Source organism: Dermacentor albipictus, chromosome 2 (assembly GCF_038994185.2).
Source record: "Dermacentor albipictus isolate Rhodes 1998 colony chromosome 2, USDA_Dalb.pri_finalv2, whole genome shotgun sequence".
Taxonomy (NCBI): Eukaryota; Metazoa; Arthropoda; class Arachnida; order Ixodida; family Ixodidae; genus Dermacentor; species Dermacentor albipictus.
Window position 1 is genome coordinate 12,517,032 of NC_091822.1, and position 22,598 is coordinate 12,539,629.

The window sequence follows — 22,598 nt, forward strand, 5'->3', positions numbered from 1 at the left end:
TTCCCATCATCACAGCCTCAAGTGGCTTCGATTGCCGACGCCGTGCGTGAGGAGCTCCAACAAAAACTTGGAGTAGCCCCTGAATCGCCGCAGCGTGAGCCGCAAGCGATGACCTACGCCGCCGTCGCACGCCGTCAAGGACCCCCTCCGCGACCGCGCCAGGGCCCTGTCACGCCACAGTTTCGTCATCCGCCGCCGCCGCCGCCAGCACGACCACCCGTCGCCCAGCGCACCTACGCGAGGAAGACGGACATCTGGCGTGCTCCTGACCACCGCCCGCTCTGCTACCACTGCGGAGAAGCGGGTCACGTCTACCGACGATGTCCGTACCGGGAGATGGGACTGCGAGGTTTCGCCGTCAACGCGCCGCGTCCACAGCTTGGCGAGCGCCCACGTGACATTGCCGATTACCTCGCCGCTACTCAGTGGAGCCCTCGACGGCCGTCCCGTTCGCCATCACCAGGCCGCTACCTGTCGCCGCAGCGCCGACCATACACTGGCCCAGCCCGGGGCCGGTCAGCGAGCCCATACCCGGAAAACTAAAAGCAGCAACCGATGGAGGTGCGGTTGCTGTTCGTCGAACTGACGAAGATCCTCCGCCGACGACGAAGACGACGAAGAAACCATCTCGACGACCTAATGACGACCCGCCGCCGTCCCGACGAAGTCTGGAAGCCAAAACTACACCGACGAAAGACGACTTGACGACGCGACGTTCCAGCTTCATTTCAACATGACGCAGCCGTGATCCAACGCCAAGACCTAACTGCAATGCCAGACAAAGAACAACCGACCTCGACGTGCTTCTCGACGGCCACGCAGTCACTGCCTTAGTCGACACAGGGGCCGATTACTCCGTAATGAGTGGACACATCGCCGCCCAGTTGAAGAAAGTGAAGACCGCATGGGAAGGCCCTCAGATTCGCACCGCTGGAGGACACCTCATCACGCCGACTGGGATCTGCACGGCAAGAATAACCATTCATGACCGGACTTACCCTGCCACCTTCGTTATCCTCCAACAGTGTTCACGAGACGTCATTCTCGGTATGGACTTCCTGGACCAACACAGCGCAATCATCAACCTCAACTCGAAGTCAGTAACGCTGTCGGAAGATAAAGCAATGCCGCCGGAGAGCCCTCGTAGTCACCACGCCTTGAGTGTGCTTGAAGATCAAGTGAGCATCCCGCCTCGCTGCAGCATTGTTATTTCGGTCAGCACCGAAACACCCGCTGACGTAGAAGGCGTCATCGAAGGCGACCAACGTCTACTGCTAGACCGTGAAATTTGCGTCGCAAGAGGGATCGCTCGACTGCATGGAGGGAAAACTGAAGTGTTGGTGACAAACTTCAGCCAGGAGTTCAAGCACATCAACAAGGGCACGACGATCGCGTACATCGAGGAAATTCTGGAAACAAGTAATGCGTTTGTCCTATCGGATTCCGCCGCATCTACCCCGACGACCATGGTTCCCGAACCAGACTACGACATTAATCCAAATCTCCCTATGATTAAGCAACAGCAGCTGAGAAGTCTGCTCCGACGATACAAAGGCTGCTTTTCGACGTCATCGAGGATTCGACAAACACCAGTCGCCAAGCATCGCATAATCACCGAGGAATGCGCTCGACCACTCCGTCAGAGCCCTTACCGAGTTTCGGCGCGAGAACGTGAAGCTATAAGAGAACAAGTCGACGAAATGCTGCGCGACGACATCATCCAGCCATCGAAAAGCCCGTGGGCATCCCCTGTTGTTCTGGTAAAGAAAAAGGACGGAACCCTACGTTTCTGCGTCGATTATCGGCGTCTGAACAAGATCACGAAGAAGGACGTATACCCCCTCCCACGGATAGACAACGCATTGGATCGGCTCTGCAACGCTAAATACTTCTCGTCCATGGATCTCAAGTCTGGCTATTGGCAAATAGAAGTCGACGAAAGAGATCGCGAAAAGACCGCCTTCATCACCCCAGACGGCCTCTACGAGTTCAAGGTTATGCCATTCGGACTGTGCTCGGCGCCTGCAACGTTCCAGCGCGTGATGGACACGGTTTTAGCAGGATTGAAGTGGCAGACCTGTCTCGTATACTTGGATGACGTCGTCGTCTTCGCCGAAAATTTCGACGTTCACCTTAGGCGGCTGGCAACAGTACTAGAGGCCATCAGGACATCAGGACTTACTCTGAAGCCGGAAAAGTGCCGCTTCGCTTACGAGGAGCTTCTATTTTTAGGCCACGTCATCAGCAAATCCGGAGTCCGCCCCGACCCGCAGAAGACAGCTGCCATAGCAAAGTTCCCACAGCCCATCGACAAGAAGGCAGTGCGTAGATTTCTTGGCATGTGCGCCTACTACAGGCGATTTGTCAAGAACTTTTCACGCATCGCTGAGCCGCTGACGCAGCTAACTAAATGTGACGTCGAGTACAAGTGGGAAACGCCGCAGGCCGAGGCATTTCAAGAACTCAAACGACGCATGCAGTCGCCGCCCGTACTTGCGCACTTCGACGAGAACGCCGATACCGAAATCCACACTGACGCCAGTAGCCTAGGCCTCGGCGCCGTCCTGGTCCAGAGAAAAGATGGACATGAACACGTGATAGCTTACGCTAGCCGGTCGTTGTCAAAAGCGGAAGGCAATTATTCTACAACCGAAAAGGAATGCCTCGCCATTGTTTGGGCTACAGCGAAATTTCGCCCTTACCTATATGGCAGGCCATTCAAAGTCGTCAGCGACCATCACGCCTTGTGCTGGCTAGCGAATTTAAAGGATCCCTCAGGACGGCTAGCACGGTGGAGCCTCAGACTACAAGAATACGACATCACTGTAACATACAAGTCCGGACGAAAACACTCAGACGCCGATTGCCTATCACGCGCCCCCATTGACCCGCCGCCGCAAGATGACGAGGATGACGACGCCTTCCTTGGTATAATAAGCGCGGAAGACTTCGCCGAACAACAACGAGCGGACCCGGAACTTAAAGGCCTCGTCGGTTATTTGGAAGGGCACACCGACGTTGTCCCCAGGGCATTTCAGCACGGATTATCTTCCTTCGCGCTTCAAGACAGTCTACTCGTGAAGAAGAACTTCTCACCAGTCCGCGCCAATTACCTTCTTGTTGTCCCGTCAGGACTTCGTCCAGAAGTATTGCACGCCCTACATGACGATCCGACCGCGGGACACCTCGGTTTTTCCCGGACACTATCGAGGATTCAAGAAAAGTATTATTGGCCGCGCCTGACCGCCGACGTCGCCCGTTATGTCAGAACATGCCGAGACTGTCAGCGACGCAAGACACCGCCGACAAGGCCAGCCGGATTACTACAGCCAATCGAGCCTCCTTGCCGACCATTCCAGCAGATCGGGATGGACTTGCTGGGACCCTTTCCGACGTCAACAACCGGAAATAAGTGGATCGTCGTGGCGACAGACTACCTCACCCGCTTCGCTGAAACTAAAGCACTGCCGAAAGGTAGCGCAGCCGAAGTGGCGAAATTCTTTGTCGAAAACATCCTGCTTCGACATGGCACCCCAGAAGTCCTCATCACCGACAGAGGAACGGCCTTTACAGCGGAGCTTACCCAAGCCATTCTGAAATACAGTCATACAAGGCACAGGAGGACCACGGCCTACCACCCGCAGACGAATGGCCTTACGGAGCGGCTGAATAAGACCCTCGCCGACATGCTAGCGATGTACGTCGACGTCGAACACAAGACCTGGGATGCCGCCCTGCCGTACGTAACATTCGCTTACAACACGGCGGTGCAAGAAACAACACAGATCACGCCGTTTAAGCTGGTTTACGGCAGGAACCCGACGACGACGCTCGACGCCATGCTGCCCCACATCACTGACGAAGAGAATGTTGACGTCGCTAGCTATCTCCAGCGCGCCGAAGAAGCTTGACAGCTCGCCCGCCTACGGATCAAGACCCAGCAGCGTACCGACAGCCGACACTACAACCTCCGAAGACGCTTCGTCGAGTACCAGCCCGGCGACCGTGTTTGGGTATGGACCCCGATACGCCGGCGAGGACTCAGTGAGAAGCTACTGCGACGCTATTTCGGACCCTACAAGGTCATCCGACGTATTGGCGCACTAGACTATGAGGTCGTGCCAGACGGCATTTCGCACTCACAGCGGCGCCGCGCACGATCTGAAGTGGTCCACGTGGTGCGCCTTAAACCATTTTACGGACGCTGATGAACTTCCTTAGTTTGTTGTTTTCTTTGCTACGAGTGCTTTTCTTTGTTACTTTCGTTTGTTTGCAGCATCGGGTCGATGCTCTTTAAGAGGGGGGTAATGACACGTGTACTTATCTTTATCGCGCAACCACGTTTCGCTGCTTAACAACTGTAATCGCAGAGCGAGGGACGTGCCTGCATATATCCGACGTTTCTGGAAAGTTATCGACGCTTCTATCCGCGTGTCTGTTGTCGCCGAACCTTGTGTTATCAGATTTCATCGCGTGACACGAATGGTGTAGAACTTTGTGGAAGACACGCGGGTCCCATCAGTTAATCTGGAACATTCGACGACTGATCTATAAAAGCCGACGCGCTTGACCCGCTGATCAGATTTTCGCCGATCGCCGAGCGTGTTCGCCGCTTTCGTTGTGCTATAAGTGTAGCCTGTTTTGTGGGCACAGGTTCGCCCAATAAAAGCTAGTTTTGTATTCCACCGTACTGCTTCTTTCTTCACCGTCACTACCACGTGACAATATGTGCAATATGTGCAATATTGTATATGTACAATATTTTATGTGCTAAAACTCCTTTCTGCACCAGTACCCAGCGCCTCCCAGTACACCGTGCCTGCCCAGCGCCCCTGCATCTAGCGCGCGACACTGGGCCCATAATCCAGTGTGGCACTGGACACTTGGTTTTGCAATAGGGAGATATAGCCATCCTTTAGTAAGATGCTCGACTGCAGCAAGAAAGCGCAGCTTGAGGAACAAACTCTGGGCCTTTTGTTGCTATTATGAGCACTGTTTACGTGCTTAGACACAAGCCTAGAGATGTGCTTCTAATACGCAATATTCGCTCATTGCATTGCAAACTCACTATAAATGTGAGAGTTCCAAGTTCTCCAGACCAGTTTGATTCATGCATGTATTTATTCTCACATCATGTTTGCAAGCAGGTAATGCAATGAACTTGCCTTCACTGATTTGGTGACATCAGCTGAAGGTGAAACAGTTCATGGCTAGAAACACCATGAATCAATGTTGTTCATTGTCAAAAATGTGAAATTGTAATACACACAATCTACACAATACAAATGGATATTTTGTGCCAGCTCATTCGCACTTTTGCTACGAAGATGGCGATGCAACGAGAATGTAAACAAATGAAGACAACATGGGCTCCCATCTGACTACAGTAGGACGATAGGGGCATGGCAGTGGCAGTCCTTGCTGAGGTGAAATTCTCCTGAGGATGTCTCTACTCTATGAACTTAGAGGGGCTTTAGGCCACGGACCTGTAAACAGGTCCGTGGCCTAAAGTGAAAGTATTACTCTTTCTATTGAACTCAGTGGCTGGAGTAGCATGTGGCTGGTCAGGTTAAGTTGAAATTATCGAATGGCACTTTGTAAGGCATCTGGAATTTTGGCCGCCCTTATTTGGAGCCAGCGGTGGTTCTGCGAAGCTGTCAAAATGATTGAGAATGCGAGTCAGCAAATGTATACATGACAACATAGCAGATAAGCCTAACACTGGGTCTTGTTGCGTTTCTCTTCCCCTTGTGGCCCACCCTGGTCTGTGTGATTTCCCTTTATTCCAAGCACAAGTAGCACACCGATTGCACAAAAGTGCTCAGCACAATGTTAGCCCGAGGTCACCGGCCGACCTGGCCGAACTCGGCCCTTGGTCAGCTGCTGGGCAAGGCCCGCATTTGGGGATTGAAACTGGGCTCACGTTGGCTGACATTATGGCCAGGGACATTGGGCCAACCTGAATGGCCAACTGTTAGCCATAGTAGGACCAGAGTTGGCCCGGTGATACTTAGCAAAATTCGGTAGGCCGTTTGTTTATATATGTATTTGCGGATGTGAAACACTATGCCGTATACTTCATGAGTACTCGTGACGCCTACGGCAGAAAAGGTGTTTCACATCTACTGCCAAGGTTTGTGAGTGGTGGCACTGACTAATACTCCCAATGTTAGTTCTAGTAGTAACACATAAATATCCAAAAAATGGGATGGGGAAACCATATTGTGGTAGCTCAATTGCTTAGAGCATCCCGCATATAATGCGAAGACGTGGGATCGTTCCCGACCTACAGCAAGTTGTTTTTTCGTCCACTTTCATTGCCATTAATTTATCATTCCTTTAATTCAATTAGTAAGTACAAGTAATTTACCCTATGTTTTCCTTGGTGTCTTTGTTTTTTGGCTTTTCATGATGATATTAATAAAAATCGGGCCCCTTGGTTAACCCTCTTTTTTCTCGACCTCCGAGCTGAGAGACCCCATGCTAACCGATTCTGCCACTATCGGTTCATCATACATGCCCTTTAAAGCAGGGTTTTATATGCATGAAAAAGTAGATGCAGTGGAAGGCACAAGCCAATCACATGCATCCCTTTCCTCTGGATGAGATAAAGGGTGTGATCGCGTGTTTGCTTGCCTTGGTGCCCGCCATTTCCTGCCAGTTCAGGCCTGGCAGTCAGATGGGGAGGACGTGCTTGGGCAGATGGGGAGGCTGTGTTGAAGGAACAGCAGCGGGAACGAGCCGTGCATTGCGTGTTCGGCCATAGAACAGGTGGCGTTTGATGAACACTGCCAGGAACTCGCTTCAGAAAGGGCTCATCGTCAATGTGTCAACTTCACCTTGAGGGAGTGTGAAGCCTAGGTATTACGACAACGAACAGCCACGAATCCCAAGCTTCGCTTGCACCCCTCTTCGCAGTAGTGAAAGGGCAGTCAATATTTTGAAGTATCCAACGAAATGAATTGGTGTTCCACTTACTTTTGTGTTTAATGCATAAAAAAGCACTTTCCTGACAATGTAAGTGGAATAACAGTGAATTTTTATCGCAAACGGTGCCATTATCAGAATTCATTCCAAGTGGATATCCTTAGAAAACTCACTAGTTATATTTTGAGAAGTGAAATATGTGCCGTAATATAATTAATTACAAAGTCAATTAGCATAACTAACGTTATTCCCTTAAGCATTCAGATTTTTCGTTGAAATTATGGCCGCACTCATCAAGTAATTTATCTCGAGAGTTAGAATTGTGCTACCTGCCACAGGCAATTAAAAAAAAAAATGTGCAATGAAAGAGAAGCACTCTATATGTATTTGTAAAGCAGCTGCACATGCACACTAGTGTAAGGTCAGCACACAGTAGCACAGAATGCAGTGAATTCTTTTGATCCATTTATTCAACAAAATCTGTAAACTATACATGGCAGAAGCACTCAAACTTGTTGACATGTTTTATTACACGTGACTAGATTAAAAACTGTACTGCAGAAATTAGGAAGCATACCTTATTTGGTGACGTTTTCTAAGTACTGCATAAAAATAAATATTGTTTCATATATGTACCGTATAAGGTCCATACAGTGATAGCATCAAAAATCAGTTCAGTAAACTTCAGTCAAGTCTGTTGTGCCCTGCCTAACGTGCCTGCATCCTTTCAGTTCGTCCCTTTGTCCTGGGTTCTGAAGATACAGTGCACCACAACGGCGCTCGCATTTTGCATTTAGAGTTGGAGTGGTTCATTATCGAGGCAGCCTGCATATCAAGAAGTAAAGAAAAGCATTAGAATTGTTTATGTTGAACTGTCTGGCCACACTATCCCCACATCTCAGATGCTGAGGAGCTGAGATATATGTGCTTCAGTGAAAAAATGCTATGTTTCACGACTTGGAAAAACACAGAAAGTAGCCTTCACTGAAAACACTCAGCTGCACCAGGGTGATGGGTGTGTCCTGCCCCTTGGCCAAATCAGAATATTATTTTGTTAACACTTGAACAGATATTTTTCCTTCAAGTAGTACTTGCCTTTGTGGAAAGAGAGAACGGCACTGCAGTGCAGAAGTGTTCACGGTGCTGGCTAACCGATTCAGCTGCCATGACTGCCAAGCGATTTTGCACTTCAGCAGCACCAGCAGTAGCCACCATAGTGCAGTCAAATGAAGTGCAAAAAAGTTAGGTGTTAAGCTTGGGGGAAACAAAGCTTAAAAACCTTCCGACCAATCCTATGGAGAACTTATCCAATACACCGCCAGTTTATACATTGATGTGCCTTCTCCCCAGCAACCAAAGAAAGTGTTGGCCTCGCACCTTAAAACGAGTTTTTTGCAGCCTAAATGAAGTGCAGAATTAAAGTGAGGCATTAAACTTGGGGGATAACAAAGCTTAAAGACCTCCGGAGACCGATCCTATGGAGAACTTATCCAATAGACCGCCAGTTTATACATTGATCTATCTTCCCATCAGGAACCAAAGAAAGTGTTGGCCCTACACCTTAAAACGAGGTTTTTTCAACCTCACGTTACGACCTCCGTGCTCTCTAAAAAGTCTCAGATTACGTTTTGGAGGCCTATTTTAAATCATGTACCAACATGTCAACGCGCTAGCTTGCATGCAACCTTTTGAGGTATGCATCTATGGTCTAGTTGTGGTACAGCGTTAGAATCCAGCCAGCGAGCACTTTTATTTATTCACGAACCTATGCAATTTTTCATATTCACGAGTGTACAGGTCACCGCTGACCTCGTAATGAGGTGGACCCATGCTCGCTTACCAACCTGCGAGAGCAGCCCATGACACGTCACCCTAAGACGTTGGGCTAAGCAAGAGGCCCAACCATCTGCCGATATGGTCAATGGCCATGCATGAGCAGACTGTGGCCCTCACTTGTGTGGCCAACTAAGTCGGCCACCGACTTCTTCCCATCTTGTTACCAATCGTCGGCCATTGGCCAAGTTCCTTTGGGACAGTGCCTTGTGCAAGTTTGAGTCCCACTGGCATCCTTTGTCGTTTTTAGCTTAGAAACATTTTCTTTCAATCTACCATGTCTATGTAAAGAAGCATCGTTATGAGAACAGGCACTATTAAAGTGAATGTTGCCTGTGTTTTCAAACTTGTTATGCTTTCTCCTCACTGTTCACAATAAATGGATTTGCAGGTTCATTTGCTAGAAAGTTACCTCAGCCATCCTTTATGCAACCATGTGTGCAACCCAGCACGTGCCCAGTTAGGAAAACGTGAGGGGTTGTGGACGAGAATCACGAGAATAATGCATCATATCTGTGTTCTTTACAAATATTCGAAGCGTCATGAATAAGCGCGCTTCCTTAGAATCTGCCTTGGAGACTTGCAACGCCGACATCTTTGTGCTTACCGAAACGTGGCTACATTCACAGATTCAAGATAACGAAATTTTTCAAACCGCACACCATTTTTCTCTGTATCGTTGTGACCGTACAATGCGTCAGGGAGGCGGCGTGCTCTTAGCCATTTCTAAAGATTTCCCATCTCAGTGTATTCATGTCAATACTGACCTCGAAACAGTTTGGGCCATCATTGAAATAAATCACAAGATAATCATTGGTGTTTGTTACCGCCCCCCAACTTATTCATCTAACTTCGTAAATGAGATGCATGATATCATTAATATTGTTACATCTCGTCATCCTACGTTACCTTTATTTTTGCTTGGCGATTTTAATCTACCGAACATAATATGGAATACTGAACCTCCAACTTTACACCCTTTTTCTTCATTAGCCAATGAGTTCTTAGACATGTGCTCTGTCTTCTCACTTTCACAACTTGTTACTCAACCCACACGCACTACCGAATCCGTTGAGAACACACTTGACCTTCTATTAACATCGCGGCCTGACTTAGTTTCCGACATCACCTATTTACCCGGCTTGAGCGACCATTCAGCACTTTCGTTTGACTTAAATATTTTGCGGCCAAAAACCGGTAAAAAATTCAAATCCTTTCGAGACTACGCGAAAGAAAATTTTGAAGCAATCGACGCCGGATTATCTGCTTTTCTAGACATATTTATAAACAACTTCAACATCTGTACCGTTCAGACCAGCTGGAATATGCTTGCTGCAAAAATTGCGGAACTAACAAACAAATACATCCTACTGCGCACCATTGCATGTAATCTAAACGCCCCATGGTACAACATCCGTCTCAAGCGCCTGTCTAATAAAAAGAAACGCCTGCACAAATTAGCCAAACGTTCACCTAGCGTAAACCGCTGGACCAAATACAAGCTGGCGGCAGATGAGTATGTAGCCGCACTTAAACAAGCCAAAGATCACTTTCTTGGTAATACCTTGCCTTTAATGCTTAAAACCGACACCAAGAAATTCTGGCGCGTCATTAACCCCAAGACGGACGACATGATAACCTTAATCGACAGCTCTGGAAATGTTATTCCAACTAATCAACGTGCGTCCGCGCTTAATGATGTTTTCATGCACAACTTTTCATCAATTACACACATTACTCTTCCATCCACGCACGACTACGATTACCAAGCAATGTTTCCCATAACCATTGAACCAGCAGGCATCGTACCAATTATCTCACCTTTAAAACTATCTTCGGCTCCAGGACACGATTTAATAAACGTGAAATTTTTGAAAAGCACTAGCTGTTACTCTTCAATTTTCCTAGGAATGATCTTCCAACAGTCGCTAGATAAGGGTTCTTTGCCTGATGAATGGAAGATTGGGAAGGTGATCCCACTCCATAAGTTGGGTGACAAGCATTCTCCATATAACTACCGCCCTATCCTGCTCACTTCCATTCCATGTAAGATGTTAGAACATATACTTGCCTCTAATCTTGCTAACTTTCTTGAAACTATCTCATTCTTTTCACCATCGCAACATGGCTTCCGCAAGACATATTCATGTGAAACACAACTAGTTTTATTTACGCATAAGCTAAACATCATTTTTGACCGCTCTTCAACTGCTGACTGTATATTTTTAGACTTTTCGAAAGTGTTTGACAAAGTGTGCCATAACCTTCTAATGTTTAAGCTGCATTGAATTAACATTGATCCCAGACTGCTTGCATGGCTTGAGTGCTTTCTTTCTAACCGTTCACAGTTTGTCTTTGCTAATGACTCAAACTCTCAACCGAGCAGAGTACAGTCCGGCGTACCTCAAGGGTCAATACTTGGTCCCCTCCTTTTCTTAATTTACATAAATGATCTACCCTCTTGTGTTTCCTCTAACATTCACTTATTCGCCAATGATTGCGTAATCTTCAGGGAAATAATATGTGACACTGATATATCTTCTCTTCAATCCGACCTTAACGCTATTTCTACTTGGTGCCAATCATGGTCAATGGAATTAAATATTAAAAAATGTAAATTTATGCGCGTGTCCAGAACTTCTAACCAGCTTCCTTCTTACTGCGTTAATAATCACCCCTTAGACCCTGTTTCCTCCTACAAATATCTTGGTGTCCATATTACTAGAAACCTCTCGTGGTCCATGCACGCTTCTTACGTAATTAAATATGCTAACCGCATGCTGGGATACCTAAAACACAATTTCACTAAGGCACCGTCTTCCCTAAAATTAATGTTATACAAGTCACTAGTCCGCTCAAAACTAGAGTACCCCGGAGCAGTTTGGGATCCCTTTCAGAAAAACCTAATTCACTCTTTAGAAATCGTCCAAATTACTCTGCTCGTTTCGTTTTTTCTAATTATAACCGAACTGCCAGCACTTCTGTAATGAAATTAAACCTTGATTTGCCATCTTTAGCCTCTCGCCGTAAAGGCCTTAGACTTTCACTTTTTCATAAGATATTTCATCATCCTTCACTTCGCGATGAACTTATCTCCCCTCCTCAATACATTTCATCAAGGTTAGATCACAATAACAAAGTTGGAATTTCATTATGCCAAACCAATGTCATGTCTCATTCATTCCTTCCGCGTACATCTGCCGAGTGGAATCGCCTACCAGCCTCTACCGCTACTATTGTTGACCATCAGCACTTCACGGCAGTATTAAATAACATTGTATAAATAGGAGCATTTCATTCGTGTTTTTGTACTACCAATTGTATCACTGTTTTTGTTTTGTATTACCGGAACACTGTATTACTGCACTGCATGCACCGTATTTAATTTTATTGACCAGCACTCCAGGAACACTCAAATAACATTGTATAACCGAGAACCATCTATTTCTGTACTATTAACTATTTTGCTGCACTGTACTTTTTTCTTTTTTGTATTTGATGTAACCACTCCCCTCTTTAATGCCTCTGGCCCTGAGGGTACATGAAATAAAAACAAAATAAAAATAAAAATTCCACCTCGTGCCCTTAGTTGATTATAAAACTTGCTCAGAGCCTAGTTATCATTCCTTCATATCTTTGTGATTTCTTTTTGAACGATTGCTTGAGAATTCCTGTGGTGTACTCTTCCTTTCTGGCCTTGGTTTCATTGCAGTGTGACTACAGTAATATTTATCGGGTATTTTGACCAAAACATTGCCCACTTGACCAGAGACATGACTAGTTGTCGCCACAATGGCATTCTCAATTGCCCAGAGCTTCCAACCAGAATTACAGTGCCAGTCAGAAAACTGGCTGCAGTAATCACATTGGATATGTGGCGCAACCTTGTAAATGTGCCATCACAGGCCACAGAAGATGTGCTTCATGCAGAGCCCCAGTGGGGGTCCCTGAGCCGAGGCCTGCTGCTCTGCGACGAGTGCTGCAGCGTGCACCGCAGCCTCGGCCCCCACGTGTCCCGCGTCCGCCACCTCCACAGGGCCTCCTGGGCACCGGCACAGCTGAGTGTATGCTCGTTTTTGTACTCTTAGGGCTAGCAGCACAAGAACAGTGTGGGAATGCATATGGCAATTTAGAGAGACACTAAAAAGAAAAATGATTTCACCCTTCTACAATAAAAAAAAAAAAACTATCGCCATGAGACGACACTTGGTAAATGAGAGAAGTGGTAAAAACAGAAGAAAGACAGGTGGCGGTGCCTCTATGAAATTCCCGCACCAGCTTACCGTGACATCGTAGATTTAGGTGGTGTTTGCTAGGGCTAATGTTGAATTGTTTATCGGTAAAAATGGCCAGTATTCTATTCTGAAGACGATAAAGATTGAATTTGGGAAGTTTCATGAGCCTACATGTAGAAGAATTGAATTGACGTTTCAGCAAGTTGGTACTGATTGAACATCTTGATGGGTAGCGCAAACGGCCAAGATACAAGGAAGGAATAATACAGGTCAACACTGACTTGAGAACTAACATTAAAGTTAGTTGCAAGTCAGCACTGTTCTGTATTTTTCGTCGAATGTGCTGGTCCATCAAGATGTTCGAGGCTGCGTGGCCCAAATACAAAAATATTTTCCAAAATGTGAGGTCGCACTAATGTAAAGCACATAGGTTTCTGTGCAAAATAAAAAAAAAGAACTTTGACCTTCCTTCTGTGTTTTAATAATAAACCTATTGCAACAAAATCAAGGAAAGTAGAGATTTCAAAGAATACTTTGTCACTCTGAAAGAAGCGTCTAATGTCCCTTTAAATTCATTGTTCTTACATATCATGTGTTTTTCTTTTTTGTTTTTTCCAACCTACTAAACAATGTGTGTTAATTTTATTTTGAATGTTTGTTTAATTTGCCATTTACCTGCCCCGTGTTTTACATCCACGTCACATGTCAGTAGTTAGTGTTTAAGTACTAAATGCCTTCACTTCAAATGTTATTAATGTGTTGCTATGCAGGTTAACGTACTAGCATGCAAAGCTTAATCAATTTACCAAGTTCTCATAACTCAGCAAGGGAAAAATTTCAGATTTTTGTGTTGAACAGCATATGACTCAGAACAAGGGTAAATTGTTGGGACTGTTTGTTTTAAGAAATGTTTATTAGAATGATACAAGTCACAATGGTTGTCATAATTCCTAGTTTTAGCATAGCAAACCTACAGCTGCTACTCTGCTTTGAGCACTTTAGATATGACGACAGCTTACCAGTATGCTCTGGACCCAAAGAGCTTCCGAGATGGGGGGGGGGGGGTGTCATATTGAGCAGTGTGGAAGCATATGCATAACAATGGCACTAACAAAGCACCAGCACTGACCCTGAATATTGTTGTGCCACCTTCATTTTGTGATGCTGTTTAGACAGAAGCAACTAGCAGCATTGGCTTTTAATGCAAAGCATTCTTGGCGAGTTCACTCGTGCTTCCTGTAATCGGTATCTGGACTATTTGGCTGTTGTGGGCTAAAACTGGAGGCATTGCCGCCTAAAATGTGAGCTGTTCCCGTAGGTACATGCCGCTCTTCAGTGAACTTCTTTGACGCCAACTTGAGTACGTGTTCCTGGGCCACCCACCGGGTATGCGCCGCTCCTCAGTGAACCCCTTTGGTGCCAACTTGGGTCACTGGGTATCACAAAAACAACAAGCAGCAGTATGCTCTGCACTCCGCATCAGTTTGCAGCACTTTGCAAAAGCATTAATTGTGCATCGCAGGACATTTGTATGATTGATAAGAACTATTCTCTACCAAACTGTGAATCCTTCACATTGCATACATGTAAATTGGAGTTGAGTCTGCTTAAGTTTTCGCATTCAAGAAGTAGAAGACGTGTGTGTTTCCATTACAGTGTTGGAACCTAACCTGAGTTTTGTATCTTTACCCCTTCATGATTTCGTTTCCTTTTTGGCGTGTTGCTGTAAGAAAAGGCTTTTGGTTTAGTAGAGATACCAGCAGTCATAGAGGCATGGCATAATCAAGGAGTACAGAAGGCATACGTGAATATCTTCGGAAATATCTGCAAAAATTCCAAAGATACCTTGCTTATTCAAAAGAAAAGTAGACAACTAGCTATCATGAAAGGGGTCAGGCAAGCGGACAAACTCTTTCCAATGCTATTCACTGCATGCTTAGCAGAAGTATTCAAGCTATTAGTATGGGAAGGTTTAAGAGTGAGGATCAATGGTGAATGCTGCAGTAGCCTTCGGCTTACAGATGACATTGTCTTGTTCAGCAACACTGGGGACGAATTTCAACAAGTTATTGAGGACCTTAACCTAGAAAGTGTGTGAGTGGTGTTAAAGATTAATGTGCAAAAGACAAAGGTGATGTTCAATAGCCTGCAAGGAAACAAGAATTCATAATTGCCAATCAGCCTCTAGAGTCTGTGCAAGAGTATGTTTATCTAGGTCAGTTGCTCAAAGGGGACCCGGATCATGAGAAACATATTTACAAAAGAATAAAAGGGAGTTGGAGTGCATACGGCAGACATTTCCAAATCCTGACTGGGAGCTTACCACTGTTGTTGAAAAGAAAAGTGCACAATCATTGCATTTTGCCAATGCTAACATATGGACAGAAACTTGGAGGTTAACAAAGAAGCTTAAGAACAAGTTGAGGACTGCTCAAAGAGCGATGGGATGAAAAAGGTTAAGTGTGACATTAAGAGCAAGGAAGAGAGCAGTGTGTATCAGTGAGCAAACTGGGATAGCCGATATCATAGTTGACATTAAGAGAAAAAAATGGAGCTGGGCAGGTCGTGTAATGCATAGGTTAGATAACCGGTGGACCATTAGAGTTACAGAATGGGTGCCAAGATAAGGGAAGTGCAGTCAGAGATGGCAGAAAATTAGGTGGGGTAATGAAATTAGAAAATTTGAAGGCGCAAGTTGGAATTGACTAGCACAATACATGGGTAATTTTAGATTGCTGGGAGAAGCCTTCGGTCCTGCAGTGGACATAAATATAGGCTGCTGCTGCTGATGATGCAAGAACCACTTGAGAATCTATGTTTGCACTAAATTGAGCCTCACCTGCTGCGGCTGCAGATGGTGCACAGCCTGCACGCAAGTGGCGCCAACGCCATTTGGGAGCACCAGCTGCTGGAGCCAGGCAAGGCAGCTGGACGACGCAAGCCCAGTGCCCGTGACAGCCTCCAGTATGTTATGACTCCCCAGTTTATTATGCTCAGCTTGAAACCTCGTATCAACAATTTTTCTAGTAGGCATACAATCAGCATGTTGATTGCGTAAATTATTGAGATAGCTGAGACTACTTTTTAGAGATGGACAGGGCTGCAATAATGACCAAACAATTGGGCAGTCCAAAATACTGAATATCAATGATAAAATCAATACATGCTTGGTGGATAAGTGGGCTAGTTGATTGACATTCATCCTGTGTACTTTTTAGGTCATCAAAGAGGCGGAACACATTTAAGGGCAAGGCACCTACTCGCAACTTAATAATTTAAGGAAAAAGCTCCATATTGTTGCAGGAGTAAAAGAAGAAATATATTTATGGGATATTTACAATAACTGTAGCAGCTGACAAAATGGTAGACAGTGTGCAACGTCAAGAGCATCGTCTTCTTCGGTCTAATCCTAAAACGTCTTCGTCAGCCCGTCACATAACCTCCAATGGCTGAAGCACCGACCTGGTGCTGGTTAGGAGATGGTCGGATGATACCACTTGAGACGTGCCACATGGACCACATTGGAGCGAGGCTGAGCCATGGTGGAGCCAAGAGGGGCAATTTCGTATATGATGTTAGTTACTTGATGCAAGACACAGTAAGGGCCAGAGTAGCGTAAAAGTAACATCTCCGAGAGGCCACTGTGTCGTGACGGTGACCAAAGAAGAACCAAGGCACCCAGTGTGTAATGGATGTCACGATGGTGGGCATCATATAAGCGCTTCTAATTTTCCTGTGAATCCACATGTCGATGTCAGGCAATATGGCCCACCTCTTGTGCTTTGAGTATGGCTTCACAGGTGAACTCGGATGTGAAATTGAGACTAGCAGGTGTGGAAAGGTAGTTTAGGGTCAAGGCAAAACATGAGGAAGAACGAAGAAAAGCCTGCGGTATCGTGGTAAGAAGAATTTAGGCAAATGTAAGGAATGGCAATGCAACATCCTAGTCGCAATGGTCGGTGGAGACATACATGGACAGCATGTCAGTGCGGGTTCGGTTGAGACGCTCAGTTAGACCATTTGTTTGTGGATGGTAAGCAGTAGCAAGTTTGTTTTTAGTCGCACACGAGTGTAGAATGACATTAACAACTTTACAAAGAAAATAGCGGCCTCGGTTGGTGAGGGGCTGTTGAGGGGCACTGTGGTGAAGTGTGACGTTCTCTAGGAGGAAGTTGACGACATCAGTTACACAACTTTTGGCAGAGTCTGTGTGATTGCATATCAGCTGGCATAGTTTGTTGCTACAGCAATCAACTTATTTCCCAAAGTAGACGTAGAAAAAGAGCCGAAAAGATCAGCACCTACACAGAAGAATGGTTGGATGGAATGTCAAGTGGTTGTCGGCGTTTTTTGCCTTTTACAAAGGTCACGCACATAGACACAGTAAAAGCTCATTAATTCAAAACTCATTAATTAAACATTTTTGATAATTCAAAGCAGCCACTGCAGTCCGTCCAACAATGTATTTAAAGCATTATGTAACAGATCCTGCTAATTCATGCTGAAATCCACACAGCCACTGACCATTCGAACTCTTCGCCACTGTGGATGGAGAAGGTGCTGGTGCGCAGGAGCACGTTGGCGACTCTGGTATCGCCGCGCGGGCCATGCAGCTTTGCTCTTTCCATCTGCGGCCCTTTGTTTAGGCCTGATTGGAGAGAGACACATTTGTGCCTGGCCAGGCATGGCCAACATCTCTGCTGCAGGTCGGTTCTCTCCCTCTCTCAAGACCTTCAAGATAAAAACATGGACGCGGCGCTGTGTGCTTTTTTTTCCACGTTACATGCCACCCGTGACATTTATCATGGCTTGCAGTACCAAAAAGCATAGCCTTTGAGATTCACGGCTCGTCCTAAAAGGAAAGCATTACTGGGATACGTGTTTAGGCACCACCTATACCTGCTGTGGAACTTGGCAGCGTGCAGCCGGTGCAGCTACGAGAGTGCAACGGAAATCAGTGTTGCAGCAGGTCGCGGTACGTTTTGCGAGTGCATTTTAAGGTGCCCGCTCCTGCGGCGGACACTGGCATAAAGCTGTCTAAGTCCGATGTAAGTCCGCTTGCGGCCAGTTATATTGCACAAGCCGAAAAGCAGCCCCCTTCTATGTGCACGCCATCGGATGCTCTCTTTGAAGCATCCGCAGAGTGACCCCCAAACTGGGCGCCGCTTTGAACAGCTGCCTGCGACTGTCCGCGAAGTGGCGTGGGCACCTTTTTTTCTTGGTGCAATGCAGTGTGGGTTGGCGCAGTTGGCGCGACGAATGTACACGTGGAGTAAGTGCCATCTCGACATCGGCCTGCATTGGCTGTGTCCGATTATGTTAGCTGCGCCAGTGTGTTGAACATGACGTAGTGAGTGCATGCGCGCTCATTTGCTTTAGGGAGTATCGTAATTGTTGGTGAATATTTTATCTGACTTTCATTAAATTGAATTTTTTACAATTCAAATTTTTATATTGTCACGTGGTGGTGACGTTGAAGAACACAGTAGCAATACTGTGAATGACACAACTAACTTTTATTGGGCGAACCTGTGCCCACAGAACAGGCTACACTTATAGCACAACGATAGCGGCGAACACGGTCAGCGATCGACGAAAATGTGATCAGCGGGTCAAGCGCGTCAGCTTTTATACAGCAGTCGTCGAATGTTCCAGACTAATCGTTGGGACCCGCGTGCCTCCCGCAAAGTTCTACACCATTCGCGTCATGCGATGAAATCAGATAACACAAGGTTCAGCGACAACAGACAGCGTATAGAAGCATCGATAACTTTTCAGAAACTTCGGATACATGCAGGCGCGTCCCGCGCTGTGCGATAACATTTGTTAGGCGGCGAAACGTGGTCGCCCGATAAAGATAAGTACATGTGGCAATATCATCTCTGTGGAATTCGAATTAACGAGCTTTTACTGTATACCGGAACACGTCATGGTAAAGACCACACCAAAATAAGCGCTGACGAACGCGGTCATAAGTCTTGGCACATCCAGGTGATCGGCAGTCTGGACATCATGAATCTGGGCGAAAACAGTCTTGTGCAGATGCGCAGGCCAAAACGAAGAGTCGGTCAGGCCTGTCCGGGTGCATGTTAGAGCAGTACAATGTTGTTACACGAAGGACGAGTCAGTAAGACGAGCAACTATTTACAGGTTATATTTACAACAGCGGTTGCAGTGCTGACCAGTTAGATTCACAGCGGGAACCCACTTCGTTCTTCCTCCTCTTTTCTCGAGTGATGGCGCCCACGCACCTCATTCAATCAACTACCATACAGGTGTAGCAATAGGCTGTCTTAAGTTCAAACATGCAAAGGTAAGGATCGGCTGTTGCTGAAGTCAGCCGTTAGATAAGGTCTTGTAAGGAGGCATCCCGACGTTGTTCCACTCCGATATTGCAAAAAGCAGCCAGAGAGAGAACAGAAACATCAGGTGGGTCGACAGAATCTTGATGTAACCAGCCGCTCTTGTATACAACCGAATACCATATTTACTCGCTTAATGATTGCACTTTCTTGCAAAAAAAAAATTGACGCAAATTCAGGGGTGCGATTATTACGCGGGTTAAATTTTCCCGCAAAAGAAAATTGTTTTCATCCCGCATTTGCTGCGGGATGATAATAGATTAACAAATAGGTGGCTGCCGCTGTTTGTAGTGCAGGACATGAAAACAAAAATGGCGGCCGGTGGAGCAAGCCAAATGCACTGAACACAATTTTTTTCTTCTAGTGAGTACATTACGTCCATTGAAACAGTTTCTTTCGTATCAGTAATGAATAATATCATTAATATCGTAAAGTTTGCGACAATAACTTAGCCATGTCCACTTTGAGGGGACAGAAACCGATGGGCATGCTTAGCTGCCAGTGACATAGGAACACATGGCGGCCATGCTGCGGAAACTGAGGCATTTGTCTTCACTACCATCCTCATACGGCACGTTTCCGCTAAGGGTGGGCGAATATCTTAGCTGTGTTACAAGCGTCAGCATATGAATAGGGTACACTTCTAACGTATCAGTGTAAACGTGGCTGCTATTGTTGCTGCTTGCGATTTGTAGCATGCCCACGAGCGCAGACGAGAAAAATCTAAAGGCACCTTTTTTGTTGTTGTTCTTGACCACAATCATTATAAAGCCTACACATAATAAAGTTTGGTTGCAGCTTTTTTTATCATGGACGCGCGAAAAATGATGAAAGGAATGAAATGGGCACCTGCTTAAGAATGTTTGGTGCGTGCAGACCGCTTGGTTTGTCTTGAAGAGTCGTTCGCATAGCATTTGACAGATGGTAAGCCCAATCATCATTAGCTAGACTTGCCACATGACATATCGCTGCGGCAAGTTCAGGGTGCGATCATTACACAGAAAATTATAGAAAACGAACTTTGACGACAAAATTCAGAGGTGCGATCATTACACGAGTGCGATCATCACACGAGTAAATACGGTAGTTGTATTCTTGAAGGCGCAGAGCCCAGCAGCCGCCTTGTCTCAAAGGATCTTTCAGTGATGAAAGCTAACACAGAGTGTGGCGATCAGTGATGACTGTGAATTGCCGGCCGTACAAATAGGGGTGGAATTTACCCACTGATACGAGAGCCAGACACTTGCATTCAGTGATAGAATATTTGTGCTCCCAAGGGGAAAGAACGCAGCTGGCCTAGGCAATAACACATTCTCGCCCTTGTTGTTTCTGGGCCAAGATAGCTCCAATACCGTGGCCACTGGCATCGATACAGACTTCTATTGGAGCTGCCGCATTAAAGTGAGTGAGAATACGAAGGGGGGTAAGCAGCCCAATCAGCTCGGTGGAAGCGCCAGGTTGCTTAGGGTTCCAAATGAAGGCAGCATCTTTCTTGAGGAGCTGAGTGAGAGGGTCCACAACGTCCGCAAAATTTCATGCTGAAGGCCCCTCGCCTTCGCTCAGGGGGTCCGCGAGCCGCGACCAGCACGACAAAGTACCAAAGGCGCAAGGAACAAAAACCGCTTTAATTTACGATAGAATGTAACACTCAAAATTACCGCAGCCTCGCGGCCAATAGCAGAAAAGGACAAGGCAAAGAAGCAAAGAAGCAAAGCAGCAAAAGCAAAGAAGCAAGCAGCAAAACAGCGAGGCAACAAAATATACAAGCCAAAGAGAGCGACGAAAGAACGGCCGTTACAAACCATCAACCAACACAATCTTTTGGTCGATAACAGAATACATAAAATGCAGAAAGCAAGCAAGCACCAAACCGGACACCGGACACAGTTCCAAAAGCAAACAACGAGAGCACTGGTCCCGCGGACACAAAACGCTTTTTCCCCTGCTCTGCAGCACGCTCGGAAAGAAACCTAGACGGGCCACGCCCCACCAGCGCCTCCCCAGGCCCGCGCCCCGGAAAAAAGCCACGAGTGCCGTCTCAGCTGCCTTCTTATCAGGCAGCCAGCCCCCTTCCCAGAGTACCCCGCGCGAGTTCTCACGATACGCGATCGGTGCGCATGCTCCATGCAACGAGTGCCGTTGTGGCGCGCGTTTCAAAGGCTTCCCCTGTGCGCGCTGCAGAGAGGGCCCAAGGGCCCGACACTCCCCCCCGTACAAGACTGGACACCCGCCTGGGTGTCCAACAACACTATGTAACAACACTATGTAACAACACTATGTACCAACACTATGTAACAACCCTATGTAACAACAGCACCATGCATCGTCCTAGTCCAGTACATCACGGCTGTTGCGATGCGAAATGTTCGGGGCAGTTGGCATGCGATGGGCTGGAATGGTTTCTTGCGTCGTTCTGAGCTCCACGTGACTGCTCCAATTGGCATGCGCTCTTTCAGAGACAATGCACTTTTCGCCCAACCGACTCTAGCGCACATTGGTCGCCTCGGTGAGAGGCCGACGACGTAGGTGAAGTTTCGACGGGCTGCCGTGGCATCCAGGCTGTACACGCCCGTTGAAGTGGTAGCGTGGCATTCTGCTTAAGGCGAGAATATCCAAGGACAGCATATGTAAAAACGTCGCGATTAACAGATAACGGATGCAGGGCACAGCCCCGTTAACTGCTGAACTCATATAATGACTGAAGCACGGTTAGCTGTCTGATGGGCGCTCGTAGTACGCTTTGAGGTCGTGCAAGCTTACGGGCCCTATTAGTCTACTGCCGTGTTTTTCCCGCAGTAGGTACACCAAGCTAGAAATACGTTTCGTGATCATGTAAAGGCCATCCCATCTAGGCGCGAGGGAAACGGCAAACCCTTTTGCAGCATCGCTGAGTGGGTGCGTGCGGCGGAGCACTTCGTCGCCGACCGCGAACTCCAGGGGCCGCCCGCCTTTGTTGTATTGGTTCCCATGTTCCCATGGTCCAGGCGGGCAAGGTTCAAGTTTTCCCTGGCCTCCTTCAGAGTGTGGGCCAGGCGGCTGGAAAGATTTTGTGTGAACGTGGAGTAATTGCGAGTTGATAATTCAGAGCCGTTGGTGAATACATGCTCAATAGGAAAACGGAGCTCGCGACCGAAAGGAATAGCTGCTGGCGTAAACCCTGTCGACCTGTTTACTGTGGTCCTTGTGGTGAAAGCCATCTCCTGGATATGAATGTCCCAGTCCTTGTGCCGCTCGGCGAAAG

General features: G+C 46.9%; 1 protein-coding gene across 4 annotated transcripts in view; it reads left to right on the forward strand.

Moving 5' to 3' along the window:
• Positions 1–22,598, forward strand: part of Git (ARF GTPase-activating protein GIT1) — a 339,341-nt gene that overhangs the window by 13,499 nt on the left and 303,244 nt on the right. For 3 of the 4 annotated variants that reach the window (XM_070533465.1, XM_070533466.1, XM_070533468.1), the window contains exons 2-3: positions 12,691–12,824; positions 15,850–15,959. In XM_070533465.1, coding sequence (XP_070389566.1) covers positions 12,691–12,824; positions 15,850–15,959 — 244 coding nt within the window. Of the gene's footprint in view, positions 1–12,665; positions 12,825–15,849; positions 15,960–22,598 lie in introns of all 4 variants that reach the window. The other variant, XM_070533467.1, reaches the window with a different exon arrangement.